The sequence below is a fragment of the Cyrtonyx montezumae genome, unplaced genomic scaffold (assembly GCF_038088225.1).
Source record: "Cyrtonyx montezumae isolate F1298 unplaced genomic scaffold, pur_monq_1.0 scaffold_19, whole genome shotgun sequence".
NCBI classification, from domain to species: Eukaryota; Metazoa; Chordata; class Aves; order Galliformes; family Odontophoridae; genus Cyrtonyx; species Cyrtonyx montezumae.
Window position 1 is genome coordinate 5060225 of NW_027071925.1, and position 16639 is coordinate 5076863.

Here is a 16639-nt window from a genome sequence, read left to right on the forward strand (position 1 = left end):
ATCCCACCTCATTGGAGCAGGGCCAGACAGGAAACCCCACCCCAGAGATCCAGCCACATCTGTCCACACTCAACAGCTGGAGATCTCATCTAATCCCACGCTCCTTCTTCATCCCCCCGCACCAGGCTGAGCTCAGGGATGGAGTTCCTTATCCCCCATCCCCATCCTCCTCCAGAAGCTCTGGATCTGGATCCCGTCCTCAAGTGCCCTCTATGGCATGAGAACACCCCCGGCTGCGGTGGCACAGTGCCGGGACCGGGCACTCTGATGCAAAAGAGGCAGATGGGCTGAGCACCCCCTGCTCGGCCACAACCAGCACCGTGGCCATCCTGCCCTGCTGCACACAGTCCTGGCCTTTGTGCCCGCACGCTCCCTGTGCACACAGCATCCTTCTTGCACTGAGCTGCCGGGTGCCACGCTGCCAGCACTGGGGCTGGGAGCGAGCGTGAAATGCTCGGCAGCCTCGTTGAGTTTGCGCTTCACTTAGCAGCTTAACACCAAAGCAGCAATAACGCCGACGCCAGCGCTAATCCCATCAGCTCAGACAGCTACTCAATAACTGGGAACTGGCTAATATACCCCTGTGTGGCTCCAGCCCGAGCAGGGCACGCCACTGCCACACGCTGAAGGTCACAGTGTTGCTTGGTAATGTCTCTCCTGGAGGGGTGGCCCAGGTGCCTCTCAAACAGACTGAAATCCCATTCCTGTCCCATTCTATCCTCATCCCACCCCCATCCCCGTTCCCATCCCTGTCTCCATCCCGTTTCTGCTGCCTTGTGCCATTGCAAAGCCCTGTATGAGCTGTCGGGGTGGGCTAAGGGCCAGTGAGGGCCGGCACCGGGCACTCGTGCAGCACACACAGTGTCTTGGCTGCAAAGGCTGGGAAAAGGGCAGGCAGTTCCTGCCGGCAGCCCGATGCCATGGTGATGGGAGGGCTGCTGCCGCCATGAATACCCATGAGCTGGGGGAGCAGGGAGGCTGCACGCACTGTGCCCTGAATGCAAAAGCCCCAGTGTGTCCCCACAGCACAAAGGGCTGTGGCTGCTCACGGGGCCGGCACGGTCCGACGGCAGTGAGCAGCGGCGACCTCACGTTGTGCCCAGGGCTCACTGGGGCACGACGCCCTGGGATGTGAGGCTGGGGGCCGGGGTGGGATGGATCGGGGCTGGAAGCCGTTCCCTTGGTAACGGCGGGTCCCAGTTTCCACCAATCGATGTGCGGGTGCGGGATGGGGGGGTTCGTGGCCTACATAAGTGCCCGTCGGGCACCGCGCGCCCCGTGCCGTGCCGTGCCGTGCCGTGCCGCGCTGCCGGCAGATGCGAAGCGATGGCGAGGCTGACAGGCACCCGGCCCCCAGCTGCCCGCCGCTGGGGCTGCACTGCTGCTGCTTTCCACCTCCTCCTCCTCACTGTGCAAGCTGGTAAGGGCGACGGTGGTGGGGGGAGGCATGGAGGGTCCCGGGGTCCTCCAGCCCTCTGTGCCGTGGTGGTGATTTTGGGCTGAACACGGCTCTTCAGCAGCTGTTGTGCCATGGAGGGGACGGTCGTGGCTCCTGGGTTTGCTGTGCCCCATGGGGAGGTCCCCATTGTTCAGCGCAGGGCTGAGTGCTGCAGGCACTGTGGGGTGAGGGGCTGCAATCGCCTCCTGATCCCTGCTCAGCCGGGCTTAAGCCGGCACTGGGATGGGTAATCTGCGGGATCAGCAGCCGGACAGAAACAGATTGGAGAGATGGAGCTAAATTCATCAAGATGAGCCGGGGAGGAGGCGGGAGGTGCGCCAAGTGTGCAGGAGGGAGTGGAGCGGGAGGAAGGCTCCCTGTGGCCACAGGAGCAGAGCTCCCTTGTAACACTCTCCTTGTGCACAGGAGGTGTGGGTTCATGGCACCAGGAGGATGCAGGGATCATGCTGGGACCAGGCGCAGTGTGGTGCCATCCCAGAAGCGCTCACCACAGCAGTGCCAGGGCCACTGCTACCTCAGCCCACAGGGAATCCCAAAATCTACCTTGTGTGCTTCCCTCTGGTCCACCTGGTCCACCTGGGGGGCCTGGGGCCTGGGGCAGTGCCCAGGGCACACTCTGCCCACATGGTGACAGGAGAGAGCTGTCAGCCCGGGCTGTGTGCCAATGTGCCCGGCGCAGGGCCACTTCCCAGCATGTCCCAGCTTGGTACACGGTGGTCTCAGCCCTTCTGCTGCTGCAGAAAGGCAGCTTGTTGGCTCCCAGAGACACAGCTGTCCCCACGTCCCCTTGTGCTCCCCACATCCCCTTGGCAGCAGCACTGCGGGGAGCAGAGGGAGGATACGCACAAAGCAAAGCTTCCCCAGCACCCTGCTAGCCACGCATCACCCTGCATCCTGCCCTGTTGTGCCTGGTGCTGGGGCACAGCAGTGGGACAGTTCCACCTCCCCACAGCCCAGAAAGCCGACCTTGGAGGCGACGCCACTGCGGCCACCATCAACCACTCACTGACACTCCTGCAGCGGCTGCAGGAGCTGCTCCAGAACGGCAACAGCAGCGACTCGGTGCTGCGGGTGCGCACGGCCGCCTCTGATGAGGCCAAGGTCTTCCACACCCACCAGCTGCTGCTCAGCCTCCAGAGCGAGGTCTTTGAGGGGCTCCTGCGCAACCAGAGTGTCATCACACTGCACGAGCCGCCTGAAACTGCCGCGCTCTTCGAGAAGTTCATCAGGTGTGCGGGGAGCCCACGGGATGGGGATGCTCATGGGAGGGATGCAGATGAGGAGGGAGATGTTCCCATGGGGATGGTGGATGGGATTGGGATACCCAGAGGGATGCTCCCTTTTGGTACCCTCCCTTTGGTTCCACAAGGACCTGGTGGGATGGGGACAGGAGGGAGGATGGAGCTGATGGAGTAGCATGTTCTCTCATGGACTCTGCAGGGTGGGGATGCCGGGAGGGATCAAGCCAAGGAAGGATGTCCTCTTGGGGACCCTATGGGGATGCTGGGAAGGATTCAGCCAAGGAAAGAGGCTCTTTCAAGGACCATGGGTTGGGAATTGAGTCAGAGGACATCAGTGTCACCACCCCACGCTCCACCCCAGGTACCTGTACTGCGGTGGGGTGTCCCTCCTGCTGCACCAAGCCATCCCCCTGCACCAGCTGGCCAGCAAGTACCGAGTGTGGGGGCTGCAGCGCGGCGTGGCCGACTACATGAGGAGCCACCTGGCCAGCGAGTCGAGCCAGGGCCACGTGGTGGGCTGGTACCACTACGCCGCACGCATCGGGGACGCGGCGCTGCAGGAGAGCTGCCTGCAGTTCCTGGCCTGGAACCTGTCGTCCGTGCTCGGCAGCGCCGAGTGGGCTTCGGTCAGCGTGGAGCTGCTGCTGCTGCTGCTGGAGCGCTCCGACCTGGTGCTGCACAGCGAGCTGGAGCTCTACACCGCCGTGGAGGCCTGGCTGGCCCGGCGGCAGCCCGAGGACGCTGTGGCCGAGCGGGTGCTGCGTGCCATCCGTTACCCCATGATCGCACCCAGCCAGCTGTTCCGGCTGCAGGCGCAGTCGGCGGTGCTGGCGCGGCACTACGGTGCGGTGCAGGACCTGCTCTTCCAGGCCTTCCAGTTCCACGCCGCGTCCCCTCTGCACTTTGCCAAGTACTTCGACGTCAACTGCAGCATGTTCCTGCCCCGCAACTACCTCGCGCCCAGCTGGGGCTCCCAGTGGGTCATCAACAACCCGGCGCGGGACGACCGCAGCACCAGCTTCCAGACCCAGCTGGGGCCCAGCAGCCACGACGCCGGCAAGCGGGTGACCTGGAACGTGCTCTTCTCACCGCGCTGGCTGCCCGTCAGCCTGCGCCCCGTCTACTCGGACTCGGTGTCCAGCGCTATCCAACCGGTGCGCATCGAGGACGGCCGCCCGCGCCTCGTCGTCACGCCGGCCACCAGCAGCCCCGACTTCGCCGGTGTCAGCTTCCAGAAGACGGTGCTGGTGGGCGTGCGGCAGCAGGGCCGCGTCTTCATCAAGCACGCCTACAGCTTCCACCAGAGCTCGGATGAGACGGCCGACTTCCTCGCCCACGCCGACCTGCAGAAGCGCACCTCCGAGTACCTCATCGACAACGCCCTGCACCTGCACATCATCATCAAGCCCGTCTACCACTCCCTCATCAAGGTGAAGAAGTAGTGGGGCCGCGGGCACGGGGCTCTGCCTCTTTGTCCCCTCTTTGTAGGTAGATGGGGGTCCTTCTGCTGCTCGACCCTCCCTGCTGTCCCCACTGCCATCCCTGGGTGCCTGCAGGGTGCACTGGGAATGTGCAACCATGTGATGTGGGGACAGGGACAGCTCCTGCAGTGCCACCCCTGCACCCATGTGGCCACAGCTTGGGGTGCGGTGGGACAGGGGTCCGGCTGCCTCCCCCAGCAGAGGACAGTTGTGGAGTGCAGCACCTTGTTCCCGCCCAGGTGTCCTTCACCTCCTTCCTAATAAAAGCAAAAACTGAGCACAGGGATTGCGGGGCATCTTCAGGTATCCCCTAAAGATACTTTGCTTGGGGATGGGCGGGCACAGGGACGCATCAGCTGTCACACTGCTCCCAGTCTCCATGTGTCTCCTTTTATTGCACCATAAGGATAAACCGCAGCTCCTGTGCCACTCCACTGAGCCATGGAGGTGCTGAGCAGCCACGTGGTCACTGCCCAGCACAGCTGTGTGCATCCCACAGAGAGGTTTGGTCCACTGGCCCCAGCAGGGAAGGCACCACAGGCTGTGTGGGGCGGGGGCAGGATGGGTGCTCAGCCCATTGCTTGGCACACGGCTGCACTCCAGCACAGATCTCCACCCAGCACCAGGGGTTCCACCTGTCCTTGCTGGAGGTCCTTGTGCTAATTGCCAAGATGCAGTGGAGCAGTGGGTGCTGGCCCTGCCTGGAGCTGGGGAGACGGGCAGGGATGTGTCCCCTGACGTGCTCATCGGGGTGTGGTGCTGCTACCACCTTCCCCACGGCTGTCGACCTCGAAGGACTGCAGCTGCCTCTTTCTCCTTTGGACATCCAGTGGCTCTTCCCCCTCCTCCAGCATTCTGCATGCCCACAGCCATACGTCTGGGGAGGAGCCGGGCTGGATGGCCCCTGGCTGGGTGGCTGTGCCCTCCAGGCTGTCCCTGCTGGCAGTGTGCCCCAGCGTGGGGACACGTGGCACGCGGGACTGACACGGAGCGGCCGTGGCCACGATGCTTTCGGTGCTGCTCAATGTCTCCTCCGTGGTGCAGTGGCAGTGTCAGCGTGGCACTCACCTGGCCCTGGTTCTGAGGGCACGCTGTGCTCACCTCCACATCACGGGAAGCCCGGTGCTGCTGGAAGGGGTGCGTGGCAGTGGCCGGGCAGTGCCAGGGGCCACCCTGGAGCAGGGAGCGGGAGCACAGCTGTGCACTGTGCAGCTGCAGCTGGTGCAGGCGGCACAGCAGGGCCAGCAGCTCCTGCTGCTGTGCTGAGCTGCTCCCACGCTGCACAGCCTCCTCCAGCCGCCGTGTGCGCTGCTGGCCCCGCTGGAAGCACCGCTCCAGCTCTGCCTGCGGGCACACCCTGGGGTCACTGCCCCTGCCCAGGGCTCAGCACCCCTGCTAGAGGGCCACCAACCCTGCCAGGCCCCTAGCCCTCAGCGCACGTCCCAGTGCTCTGGGGTGAGCAGTGCTGCTGGGCTTGGACTCCTCGAGCTCAGCTCCCTGCAGATGTGGGATTGAGCTGTGGGTGCTGTGACTGGGGCTCCCGCACCTTCTGCTCCTGGAGTCTGCCCTGCTCCTTCACCAGTGCCACGAAGCTCTCACGTGCTGTGATCACTTTGGGTGGTTCTGGAACATCCGTGTCCGTGTTCCTCCTGCTCTCACTGGGCCCTCCCAGCTTCCTTCTCCCCTCCTTGCCCCAGCGCCACGCTCTCCTCTCCCAGCTGCAGGAGGCATTTGGGGGTCTCAGTGCCACAGCCCAGCTCTCTGGGGACCCCACCTGCACCCACGTACCGGGTGAGGACACGGAGGTGCCGGGCGGCCACCAGCTGGGTGTGCAGTGCCGTGCCCTCCAGCTGCACCAGGCGCTGGCACAGGGCTGCCTGCTCACGGCAGGCATTGAGCAGCTCATCCCGTAACCGGACCTGGGCTGGGGATATGGGTGTCAGCACTGAGCCCTGCAGCTTTAGGGCAGTGTGCTGGGGCTGGACGTACCCTGGGTGTAGCGGATGGTATGGTGCTTGCCTGGCCCTAGCACGGTGTACACCTGATGCTTGAGGTGCTGGATGTCCTGGCTCAGGTTGGCCACAATGCTGCCACGGGGTGAGCTCCTGAGCAGGTTATGCTTCACCTGAAATGGGGACAGTGTGAGCATCCCATTGTCCTAGCACAGCACATCCCCAGCTCGGGTCCCTGAGCACTGCACGGCTGTGCAGCAGGGACCAGCTCTACTCAGGGAGGGGACAGGAGGATGCTGGCAGGAGCTGGGATGATGCCCAGGCTCCCGGCCCCACCATGGGGCGGATGCTCTTGGCACGGTTGGCGTAGGCGAGCGTGCTGCGGGACTCCTCAAAGGCGGTGCTGGCGGGGCTGATGTGGGCGATCATCACCGTGTGGCTGTTACCCCCGAGCGAGTCCTGGGCCACAGAGCACAGAGCTGAGCAGGGCGGGGGGAGCAGCCTGTGCCCTCTGGCACCATCGTACCTTCAGCAGCCGGGTCAGCTTGCTGTCGCGGTAGTTGATGTGCCCGCTGCCTGCCGGCTTGCTCAGCGCCTTGATGCAGTTGCCCAGGGCCAGCAGGGACCTGTTGATGTGTGCCCCCTCCTTCATCCTCTGCCCACGGTTCTGCGTCTGTGCGGTGGGGTGAAGGCAAAAGGAGAAGCGTGGTAGCCAAAGAAACCGAAACATGCTGGGGGGCTTCCCAGGGGTGCGTGCCGTACCCACGCTGCCCTCTCGGAGCCTGCCAGGTCGATCAGGAGGAGCCGCCCGCAGCGCAGCCCCCGGCCCCGTTCCCGGCCCCGCACGGTGAGCTGCAGCACGGCGTGGGAGCGAGATGATGCATGGTTGGTGGCTGTGGGCTCCTGTATCCTCCGCTGACTTCCCCTCTGCAGCAGCTGTAGGACCTGGAGAGGACACACAGCGGTGGGTAAGGGGATTACTGCCCCCCGCTGCCCCCCAGGCACCCCCTGCCCCACCTCCTCAGCGCTGCTGGCCGACGCCTCGGTGATGCCGACCACCCGGACGGTGCCATGGGAATCCTCCCACAGCTGCAGGGAGCGCCGTGAGGGGCTCAGCAGGTCCCGAATCGTCTCGTTGTAGATCTGAGTGCAGAGCAGGGAGCTGGGAGCATCCCATGTGGCATGGGGACATGTAGAGGACGCAGCACCGCGGCACAGCAGGTGCAGTGACACCCCAGCTGTGTGCCACTTGCTGTTCCCTGCCTTCCCCAGGGACATTCCCACTTCCCCATGCACCTCTAGGTAGGACATGGAGACCTCGTGCTCCGCATCACTGCTGCTCTCCTCGATGGAATGGAAGAGGTCACCCAGGGCGCGGGTGCAGATGCCGGGCTCGCTGTCAGTGCCGAGCATGGTGTAGGTCTTCCCGCAGCCTGGGGGAAAGGAGATGGCTCATCTGGGGCTGGGACCCACTCTGCAGCCCCTGCCGTGGGGCCCTGTCCCCAAGCCCCTCACCAGTGGGGCCGTAGGAAAAGACAGTGGCGTTGCAGCCGGAGATGACTCCTGCGATGAGGTCCTGGGTGGTGGCACGGTACACGGTTTCCTGTGGGAGGATCCCAGGACACATCCCAGTAACCCCATGCCCTTTGGCTGTCCCACACCGTGCTCCCAGCCCCACATCCCCATCCCCTGCCCATGCCATGGACCCACTTGGGTGGATGTGGAGTCAAAGGCTGCATCAAAGACATAGGATTTCTCCTGGGAGCGGTTGGCACGCTGGACATTATCAGGGTTCTGCATGGGGTCTCGCAGCACCACAACCTGTTGGAGAACACAAATGGGGCTGCCTAGGGCACCTGTCACCCCCATGCTCCTGGGGTCACCTCCAGCCTCCCCTGTGCTGATGTCCTCTCCGTGCCGGGGCCCTTTGTGCTCCTGAATCATCCCATTGTCCCCAGGCAGTGGCTGGGGCTCAAAGCCGCGTTGTGTGCGGTGCCAAGGGGACCTGCCCAGCCGGCCGTGCTGCTGCCCACTGGCACAAAGGCACCTCTGTGAGCACAGCCCAGCAAGGTGCCCGCTGCTGCACACCTCTAGCTGGTTTGCAGTGCTATCGTGCCATAGGGACACTGTTTGTCCCCCTGCACCATCCCCAGACCCCCACTTGCAAGCGATGCCAGGGCAGAGGGGGCCCAGTGCTGCCCCCATCGCAGCTACCAGTATGTCTGGCATATTTTGACCTTTGTGGTAAAGCAAACCTCATGGCTGACCTACTCCCCCTCTTCACACAGCCTTCAGGCCTCCCCTGTAACCTGAGCTGGGGATGGGGAGAGGCAGCACTGGAGTCCCACAGCCCTGCAGGAAGGGCTTCTCCAGACCCAGTGTCCTCACGGGCTCCCGTTGTGCCACTTTATTACTGTAGGGTCTCTGCAGGGGCTGTAGGGCTGCAGGTGCCCCCCAGTCTGTTTTGTGAGCACATCACACGCACGTGCGTTGCATGCAGCACCGGGTGCACCCAGGCATGCCTGGAGCACACCGAGGGTCCCACCCTGCCTCGAGTCCCCATCCCCTAGCTGTACCTGCTCATCCAGACGGTGGGCGATGGGCCTGGCCCCTTCCTGCAGCTCAGCCACGCTCATGGGTCGGATGCGAAGAGCCACCTGCAAGACACAGGCAGTGAGTGTGGGGCAGAGAGGACAGGAATAAAGGGACAGCAGAACACAGACCTGCACGCTGGCCATTGCTGGATGCAGTCTGCCACTGGGCTGGCACAGCCGGCAGCAGACACAGCCCCTGGGACCCCCCCATGCTGCAATTAGAGGTTCATTTTCCTAGGAAGAAAGCGAACACCACTGGGATTGGCCTTAAAGGGGCAGCTGGGCAATGAGCCCTCCTGCTGGCACCGGCCCCTCGCTGCCTTGGGGACAGGTGGCATGAGGGGAGCACGGAGCAGAGCCTTACGCCGTGTCCTGCTCAGGCTCCTGGAAGCACCTTCCCACGATTGATATAATTAGTGCTGGCACTAATTATAATGAGGCGCTTGGCTGAACTGCAAAGCTTGTGCTGGGTTCCCTGTGTGAGCTGGGGAAGGACCCAGCACAGCAGCACTGGCTGCACTGAGCTTGGGTTGCACTGGCCAGGCTCAGAGCCTGCAGCAGGACCGTGGTGCCTCACTGCATCCTCCCAGACAGCAGCAGCAAACTGCTACTGCGGCTCTGCTGATCCCAAAGGCTGTGCTGGGTCAGCAGCAGCATTCTGCTTGGGGCTGGGGGGCAACAAACCTTGTGCCCCCACCCTGTGGCAGCGGGCGTCTGGATAGCAAGTGATGCTCACTGGCTTTGTCTGGGGAGGGGTCCTGCTGCAGGGCTCACCCCCAGCCCCACTGCACGGATGCTGTCCCCCTGGCAGCCCCCATCCCCCTGTCACCAGCTGTGCCGTGGGGCAAACACAGCAGGCAGCTCATTAATAATTGACTGGTGGATAAGGCGGCAGTTGGGCTGCTCCATGATAACAGCAGGGCTGTGTTTACCCAGCACCGATAACCCCGGCCCCAGCTCTGCAGGAGAGGATGGGGGGGAGTAAGGAGCTGGGTGAGGGGGGCTTCGCCTGCACGGGGATCCCAGGATGCACCATGGGCACAGCTGCCATTGCACCACGGTCGGTGGTTGGCTTCGCACCGTGGCCCGGTTCCAGGAGGGAGATGGAAGGGAAAAAGGACGTGACCTTCCCACTCTCTGCTCAACCCCGCCGTGACAAAACAGGAAGCGTGGTGTGGGAAGCTCCTGTTTATTCACACTGCAGAAAAATCAGGAGGGCAAAGGGCCAGGGAGCATCTGTGAACGGCTTCACTGTTTCTGTGTGATCGGCTGGACCTGTCTGCTACAGCTCCTGCAGGGAGAGCAGACACAGTGTCTGGGACTGCCCCATGGATGCAGAGAGCCCAGGAGCCCAGCTCGGGGCTGGGGTGTCCTGCCTCATCCCGACCCCCGAGCAGCCACCCCAGCAGGGAGTGGGAGAGCAATGTGAGGATGGTTCGAGTTGACCTTGGCTGCGTCCTTTTCCTTGTCCTCTTCCTTGTACTTGGGCAGCTCACCCTCCTCCCCCTGAGCCACCTCCTCCTCCTCTGTGTGTTCTTTAACCTGAAAGGCAGAGGTTGAGCAGTGTCCTTTACAGAACTCCAGCACTCCCCACCGCACGGGGCCAGGCAGCCATGCAGGGCTGGGGATGCTCCCACAGCTGCTGGTCTCAGTACCTTGGTGCCTGGCTGCTGGGCCTCTGCCCGCGCCCTCCTCTGCAGCTCTGCTTCAATGACCTCAAAGAACTCCTTCTGGGCACGGTCGAGTGTCTCTTGAGGACTCTCCTTCAGCACCTTCTCCACATCCAAGCCCTGATTCTCTGACCTGACACGCTCCTTCAGCCGCATCTCCCGGTGCCGGGCTTCCAGAATCTTCTCCCGTTTGGTCTCTCTCTCAAACATCTAGGGCGGGGGAGAGGGGGCTGAGGGGAGCAGGGGACTCCATGGGGAAAGCCCCCTGCTGGCAGCACTAAGGGCTTTGCTGCGCACTCGAAGCACACGTACCGCATTGGCCAGGTTCTTCTCATTCCTCTGCAGGGTGCAGAGCCCGGAGGAGATCTCCAGCAGAGTGACAGTGCCCAGCTTTGAGCCACAGCCCACCACACAGCCATTGTCCTGCAAGCGTAGGCTGGAGAGGGGCTCATCACAGACCTGGGGAGGGAGGATGGGTGGATGTCAGCCCTTAGCCATTACCTGGCCCCACGTGGGGAAGCCAGGCAGGATGAGCTGGCAGACCTTCAGGCTGAGGGATGGGTCGTTCTGTTTGTAGAGGAAGTCCCAGATGTCCAGCGTCCCATCCATTTTGGTGGTGAAGAAGACAGACGGCCTCGTGGTGCTCCAGCAGCCGTCCGTCAGGTAGGAGAGCTGGTACCTGCCCACAGACCCCATACCCGTTGCCAGACACTCTGCCACAGAGCAGGAGGGTTTTTTGCAGGGCAAACCTACACACACAGACACCTACTTGGTCCACATGATCGACGATTCCTTCGTCTCCTCCGACCAGATCCGGGCAGTCCAGTCACCAACTGACAGGAAGATTTTGGGGAAGAAAGAGTTCCTGGCCAGCGCGTAGATGGGCCCGTGGTGGCCTCTGTAGGTATTGGTGATTTTCTCAGGGGGTGTCTTGGCTTTGCGGTTGCAGGCGATGACGATGCCCTGCTCTGTGCCCACCATGAACTTGGTGGGCTGAAAGTGGGAGCAGAAAAGCAGCTGTCAGCAGGCTGGGGAGCACAGCTGCTCAGCGAAGGGCTTTGCAGTGTGAGCAGGGGGAGCAGGCTGCAGCCAGCGATGGGCAGAATGGAGCCCTGGGACACACTGTGATCTGGGGGCTTTAGAGGTGGAGCTGCCAGCAAGGCTCCATGCTCTGGGAACAGACAGATAAAGGTGGGTGAGAACATGCTGCACGCTGCAGCTCTGTGCTCCAGGCACTGCCCACCCTGCTTGGGTTAGCCCAGCTCATACACCTGCCACGTTTAGGACACCGTTTGTGTGCAGGAAACTCACCATGCTGGGCTCAAACTCCAGCGTGCTGGCACCCAGAGCATTCTCCAGCAGCCCCTTACGTGTGATGTCCAAGATGAGCGTCTCGGTGGGCTTGGATAGCTTGCGGACGTCCCACCACAGGACCTGCAGGGAACAGATGCTGCAGGGCAGGGGCTGCTCCCAGCCATGGGTGCTGGGAAGCCAAGAGCCCTGCAGCAGGGCAGCTGCCCTGTGCCAAAGCACGTTAGGCCATCAGTGCCTGCCAGCACGGGCTGTGTGAACACCCAGCCCTTCTCCTGTCTCTGCCCTTTACCTGCCCATCAGTGGAGGCTGAGAAGCAGTCGGTGCCAGTTTTGGACTGCAGCCAGATTGCACCATACACGGGGTCCCTGTGGCTGGCCTCCACAGTGGACACTTCCACGGGCAGCCCCCCCTTCCTGGTGTCCCAGTAAGCTGGGAAAGAAAAGAAGCTGTCAAGATCTGCACCAGCTGCCTTACCAGGCAAGAGCCTCCAGGCAGGGACCCTGCTACTGCGACTGTACACAGGGTTGCCCACTCTTCAGGGAAGAATTTGCACTTTCTGCAAATACCAAACTGGATGGTGGGAACATTAAAAAATCTCAGTGCTTCTTTCAGCAATCATCTCTGTGGCAGCTGCACTACAATCCCCACAGGCAATTCATCCCCCCAGCTCCTCTCCTGCTCTGCACAAAGGGTTGCAGCAGGACCAGGTGTGGTATTAACCAACACCCCCAACAGCATCTCTCATGCTTAGTGCTGCTTAAAACCATCCTATGTGACCTGACCCTGGCTGTGCCCCCCTCCCATGTGCCTTAAGGGCAGTGACTAACGAAGGCAGGTCCCTGGGACAGCAGCAGCCATTCATCCCTCTCTGTCTCTGACAGGCAGCAGAGGACAGGTTATGGCACAGGAGCATCCGTGGCTCAGCAAAGGTTGGGCAGCTGGGCCGTGGTGGCACTGAGCCTCATGCACTCCCTCTCGCTTGATTCTAATTAGGCAATTGGATGTGATGGTGTGTGTTCTGCTGGGCTGGTGCCACACGCCTGGGGAGCTGTGTAGGACGTGCTGAGATCCCCTCTCCATCACCTCCATCACCAGCCCCGTGATGCATGCCCTGTCAGATCTGATTGCTGCTGCAAATGGCAAGGAAAACATCAAAATGAGAGCAATTAAATCAAAGGGCTTGTGTGGCCAAATAAATAACAGAGCCATAAAATGAAGCTGGCAATGAAGGGACCTTTACCAGGCACGTGAAACAACAGCACAAAAACAAATCAGTGAATTAAGTGATGGCAACTCTTCCAGGCTTTTGCCACACAAAGATATGGGGCCATGGGTGGGGCAGGAGGAGGGCACATGTACTGCTTGATGCTCCGACCCAGCAGCTCCTGCCATGCACTGGCTCAGCACCCCAAGTGCCTGCAACCTGCTGGGCAACAACAAAGGTTCTGTGTGGCCCTGGGAGGAGTGGGTCTGCAGGTGTGGGTGTGCTGGTGTTGGAACCAAGCTCTTGTTGAATGTAAATTAAGCCAAATCCTCATTATCAGTGTCACACATAACCCATCTTTCTTACCCATCTGTCCATTGTAGCATCCCCCCACCAGGATGTGGGAGTCCTTGGGGTTGTACTCCAGGCTCACGAGAGGGGATGACGGCTTGAGAACCAGCTCGGGCTTGTTGGGATTTTCTGCCAAGAAAGAATGAGTAAAGAATGACGAACAGGCAGCCCAGAGGCATGGTGCCCTGCCTCCAAAGCAGGCTCTCACACCACGTCACAGGGATGGAGGTGACCTGCCCTTAACTGCCAGCCAGGGGACAGAGCCCTGGTATCCTGACTCCCCTCTTGGTACTTTTCACTCCAAAACACAAGTCTGAGCCTAACAGAAGAGGGCAGTCCTCAGCCTGGGCTTATGCTGCCTCTTAATCAAGCACAGATGAACCACAGCAACACAAGAACCACATAAGAGACACGTGGCTCAGCTGCCTGTTGTGGTCGCAGGCGCTTTGGTTCATGAACTCATGTAGTGGGATTTTAGCAGTTGTTTTCCACCTGCTGACCAGCTTTCAGGTCCCATTTCTGCCCAGCTTTGCATTGATCTGTGGGCAAAGCAGAAACCCAACCCCTGCTCACCTCCTCTAGAGTGTTGTGGTGCTTTACTACATCTGTGAGATGCTTTGAAGGCACAAAGTGCTTCCGCAGCGGCACCATTACTGACCAGCAAGTTTCTCCTTACCGAGATCCCAGATGTATGAGTCAAAGCTCATGTCTTCTGTGCTCTGCTGGAACTCCAGGCTGCAATAAGCCACTGCCAGCTTCTTGCATCTGTCAGGGTGCCAGGACAGATGCGTGGCTGTCCTCTTTGTCTTGTTTGGATCTCTTTTGATAACAGGACATCAAAAAGAGATGTTAGTTTGTTAACAGCTTTGCTACACCCTGGGATGACTGTCTCCAAAGGAAACAGTGGGAATTGCAATTAAAACAAGCTGCAGCCCTTGAGTGCAGGAAACGATTCTCCTGGGGGCTGGGTGGGGGAAGAAGAGTTGATGATTTAATAAAGTCTTTCCAGTTATACATCTCTAAGAATCCAATTACGTTACCGGATCTGACTTCTAGAAATGACCTAACAGCCCCTGACATTTGAAAATAACCTTTGAAGCATTAAAAAAAAAAAAAAAAGAAGGATCCTGCCTAGCTTGCTGCCAGAAGATGCTCAGAGCTGCCTCTGCCCATCAGCTGTTTGGCACTTAAGTTCAAAGTACTCAGGCAGGGTAGGGAGGAACAGATGGGTATGGGGTGTGGGGCTGAAGGAGGTCACCCCATCCATGAACTAATCTAACACCATGGCTTTCTCCTTGCTTGCTCTAGTTTTTAGCTGCCTGCCATGGAGCTGCAGAGCCAGGTGAGCATTGTGGACGGAGATGGGAATGTCTGTGGGTTCTGTAGAGGTGGCTCAACCTGATGACGCTGATGGTTTTGGCAGAGGGGGCCTCTTCCAACTCATCCACCTCCTCCTCCCTGAAGTACTCCTCAGAGATTTTGGTGGCGTTGTTCTGCTTGATGCAGTGCTCCATCAGCTGTGGGCAGAGCACCGTGAGCTCACACCATCAGCCTGGGGCAAAGAGTACACCCAGGGGGGGAAGGGATGTGCCCAGCCTCACCACCCTGAGGTGTGTGATGGTGTTGATGTAGTTCTCCTCCTTCTTCGCTTTCTTGCGGAAGCGCAATGCCTTCTCCAGCTCCTGCGGGTTGATGTCCTTGGGCCAACCACCCTCCACGTGGTTCACACCACAGCTCTCCACCTCCACCCGCTCCGTGTTGGCCTGCAAGGAGAGGCCGAGTGATAAACCAGAATCACAGAGCATCCCGAGCTGGATGGGACCCACGGGGATCACGAGCCTTGTCCGGCCCCGGCCCCGCTCACCTCGTGCTCCGACATCTCGCTGCCATGCTGCACACAGGCGTCCACTGGGTTCCGCAGCACGAAGCTGTCAGCCAGGCCCGGGTCAGGCTGGATGTCCACGCACACTCTGGTGGGGCAGTCGGAGAAGTTGCAGTGACGGCCGAAATCTCTGCGTTTCCTTGTGTACACGTAGACGATGTCCATGGTGGGGCCGGGCCGGGCCTGGCTCAGAGCGGGCACAGCGGGTACCGTCAGCCGTTACCTGGCAACAGCGGGCTGGCGTCACGTGACGGCGCCGCCGCCATCTTGGGAAGGGCAAGGCGGGCGTGTCCGCTGCTCGCCGCCACGTTGGGAGGGCTGAACGCGGCTAATTAGGGGCAATTAGCGCTCGGAGCGGCTTTGTAATCAGGGACGGGCTCGGCTTCGTGCTTGCCTCCAACCCCGGCAGCCACAGCCCCGCGCCCCCTGCTGACACCTGTCCGCATCCCACCCCTCCTCGCAGCCGCAGTGACCTCCACCACCTGGGCTGGATGCCACAGGGCCCGGTGGAAGAGCAGCAGCAGCCTCTCCCCAGGCCGTGCTCCGCGTCCCCCAGCTCAGGCTGTGCACAGAGCAGCCCAAGATGTGACAGGCCCTCGGGCCCCATCAGCAGCCACATGCTGCCCCACACAGCACCATGCACAGCCCTGGGATGGACAGCCCCTGTGGCACTGGGGAGGTGGGACAGCGGCCAGGAGATGGGTTTAGTACAATAAGTGTTTATTGTCTTTGCCCAGAGGGCACATAGAAACGAGGTAGGACCCCTCCGCTCCTCCCAGTGGGAGGCCGAGTGAGGTTAGTCCACATGCGTTGGGGAACAGAGCTCAACTATGGTACCGTTACATCAAAATGTTAAAAGCCAAAAGAAAAAAAAAAAACGAAAAAAACCCCAATAAAATGCATTAAAACTTTCCAGGAGGTTTCCAACAGCCAGTAATGCTAGTCACATGTAACAGACAGATGGAGTTAGGGGACAAAGGGATACTTACAGTTATCTTTGAAAGATACAGTGAGTCACTGCTATCAAGTAATGCCCCAGTGGGGCTCTGCTGCCCAGGACAGCCCCTGCTCAGCCACAGCACTGTTAGCTCACAGGGAGCTGCTAAAGCAGGGAGGGGACAGCCAGCACTGCAGCCCAAAGGTGCCAGGGCAGCCCGTACCAAAATGAACAGCTACAAAGGGCCTCAATCAGCTCATGCTGGTTCTTCCCAGCTCCTCTGCTGCTCAGCCTGGAGCCTGGCAATGTGGGCAGGGATGCGTTGCCCTCTTGGCACGGCCAGCTCCAGTCCTTAAAGCCCTCCAGGGAATCTGTGGTTAGCCCAGAGCCGTCCTGCACATAACAGGGGAACCTGCCCCAGGGAGCAGAACTGCCAAAAAGAGCCTACAAACCAACATGCATCATAGCAAATCCAAGCTGGAACAGAAGCAGCGAGCTGAGCTGCATCTCTGCTCTTCAGGTAACTTACAAGATGCAAAGCAAAAGAAAACCAG

At 60.7% G+C, this 16639-nt stretch overlaps 3 protein-coding genes across 3 annotated transcripts; 1 reads left to right on the top strand and 2 right to left on the bottom strand.

The window, feature by feature from the left end:
- The first annotated feature begins 1326 nt into the window (after window positions 1-1326).
- On the top strand, window positions 1327-4371 carry BTBD17 (BTB domain containing 17). Its single transcript, XM_065735377.1, has 3 exons — window positions 1327-1420; window positions 2412-2688; window positions 3062-4371. Exons 1-3 carry the CDS (start codon window positions 1327-1329, stop codon window positions 4140-4142), a joined length of 1452 nt encoding a protein of 483 aa, XP_065591449.1. The 3' UTR covers window positions 4143-4371.
- Window positions 4372-4924: 553 nt separating this feature from the next.
- Window positions 4925-8871, bottom strand: KIF19 (kinesin family member 19). The gene is made up of 14 exons (XM_065735642.1): window positions 8857-8871; window positions 8710-8790; window positions 7844-7954; window positions 7649-7736; window positions 7430-7566; window positions 7151-7276; window positions 6896-7078; window positions 6660-6806; window positions 6470-6592; window positions 6171-6306; window positions 5970-6105; window positions 5728-5899; window positions 5250-5525; window positions 4925-5161 (listed from the first exon to the last, which is right to left on the bottom strand). Exons 1-14 carry the CDS (start codon window positions 8869-8871, stop codon window positions 4925-4927), a joined length of 1968 nt encoding a protein of 655 aa, XP_065591714.1.
- A 1049-nt stretch (window positions 8872-9920) lies between these two features.
- DNAI2 (dynein axonemal intermediate chain 2) lies at window positions 9921-15313 on the bottom strand. Its single transcript, XM_065735620.1, has 12 exons — window positions 15131-15313; window positions 14868-15029; window positions 14665-14783; window positions 13943-14085; window positions 13282-13395; window positions 12001-12140; window positions 11709-11831; window positions 11167-11390; window positions 10941-11076; window positions 10710-10856; window positions 10383-10607; window positions 9921-10269 (listed from the first exon to the last, which is right to left on the bottom strand). The coding sequence occupies exons 1-12, from the start codon at window positions 15311-15313 to the stop codon at window positions 10105-10107; spliced, it is 1881 nt and encodes a 626-aa protein (XP_065591692.1). The 3' UTR covers window positions 9921-10104.
- Between the last annotated feature and the right edge of the window lie 1326 nt (window positions 15314-16639).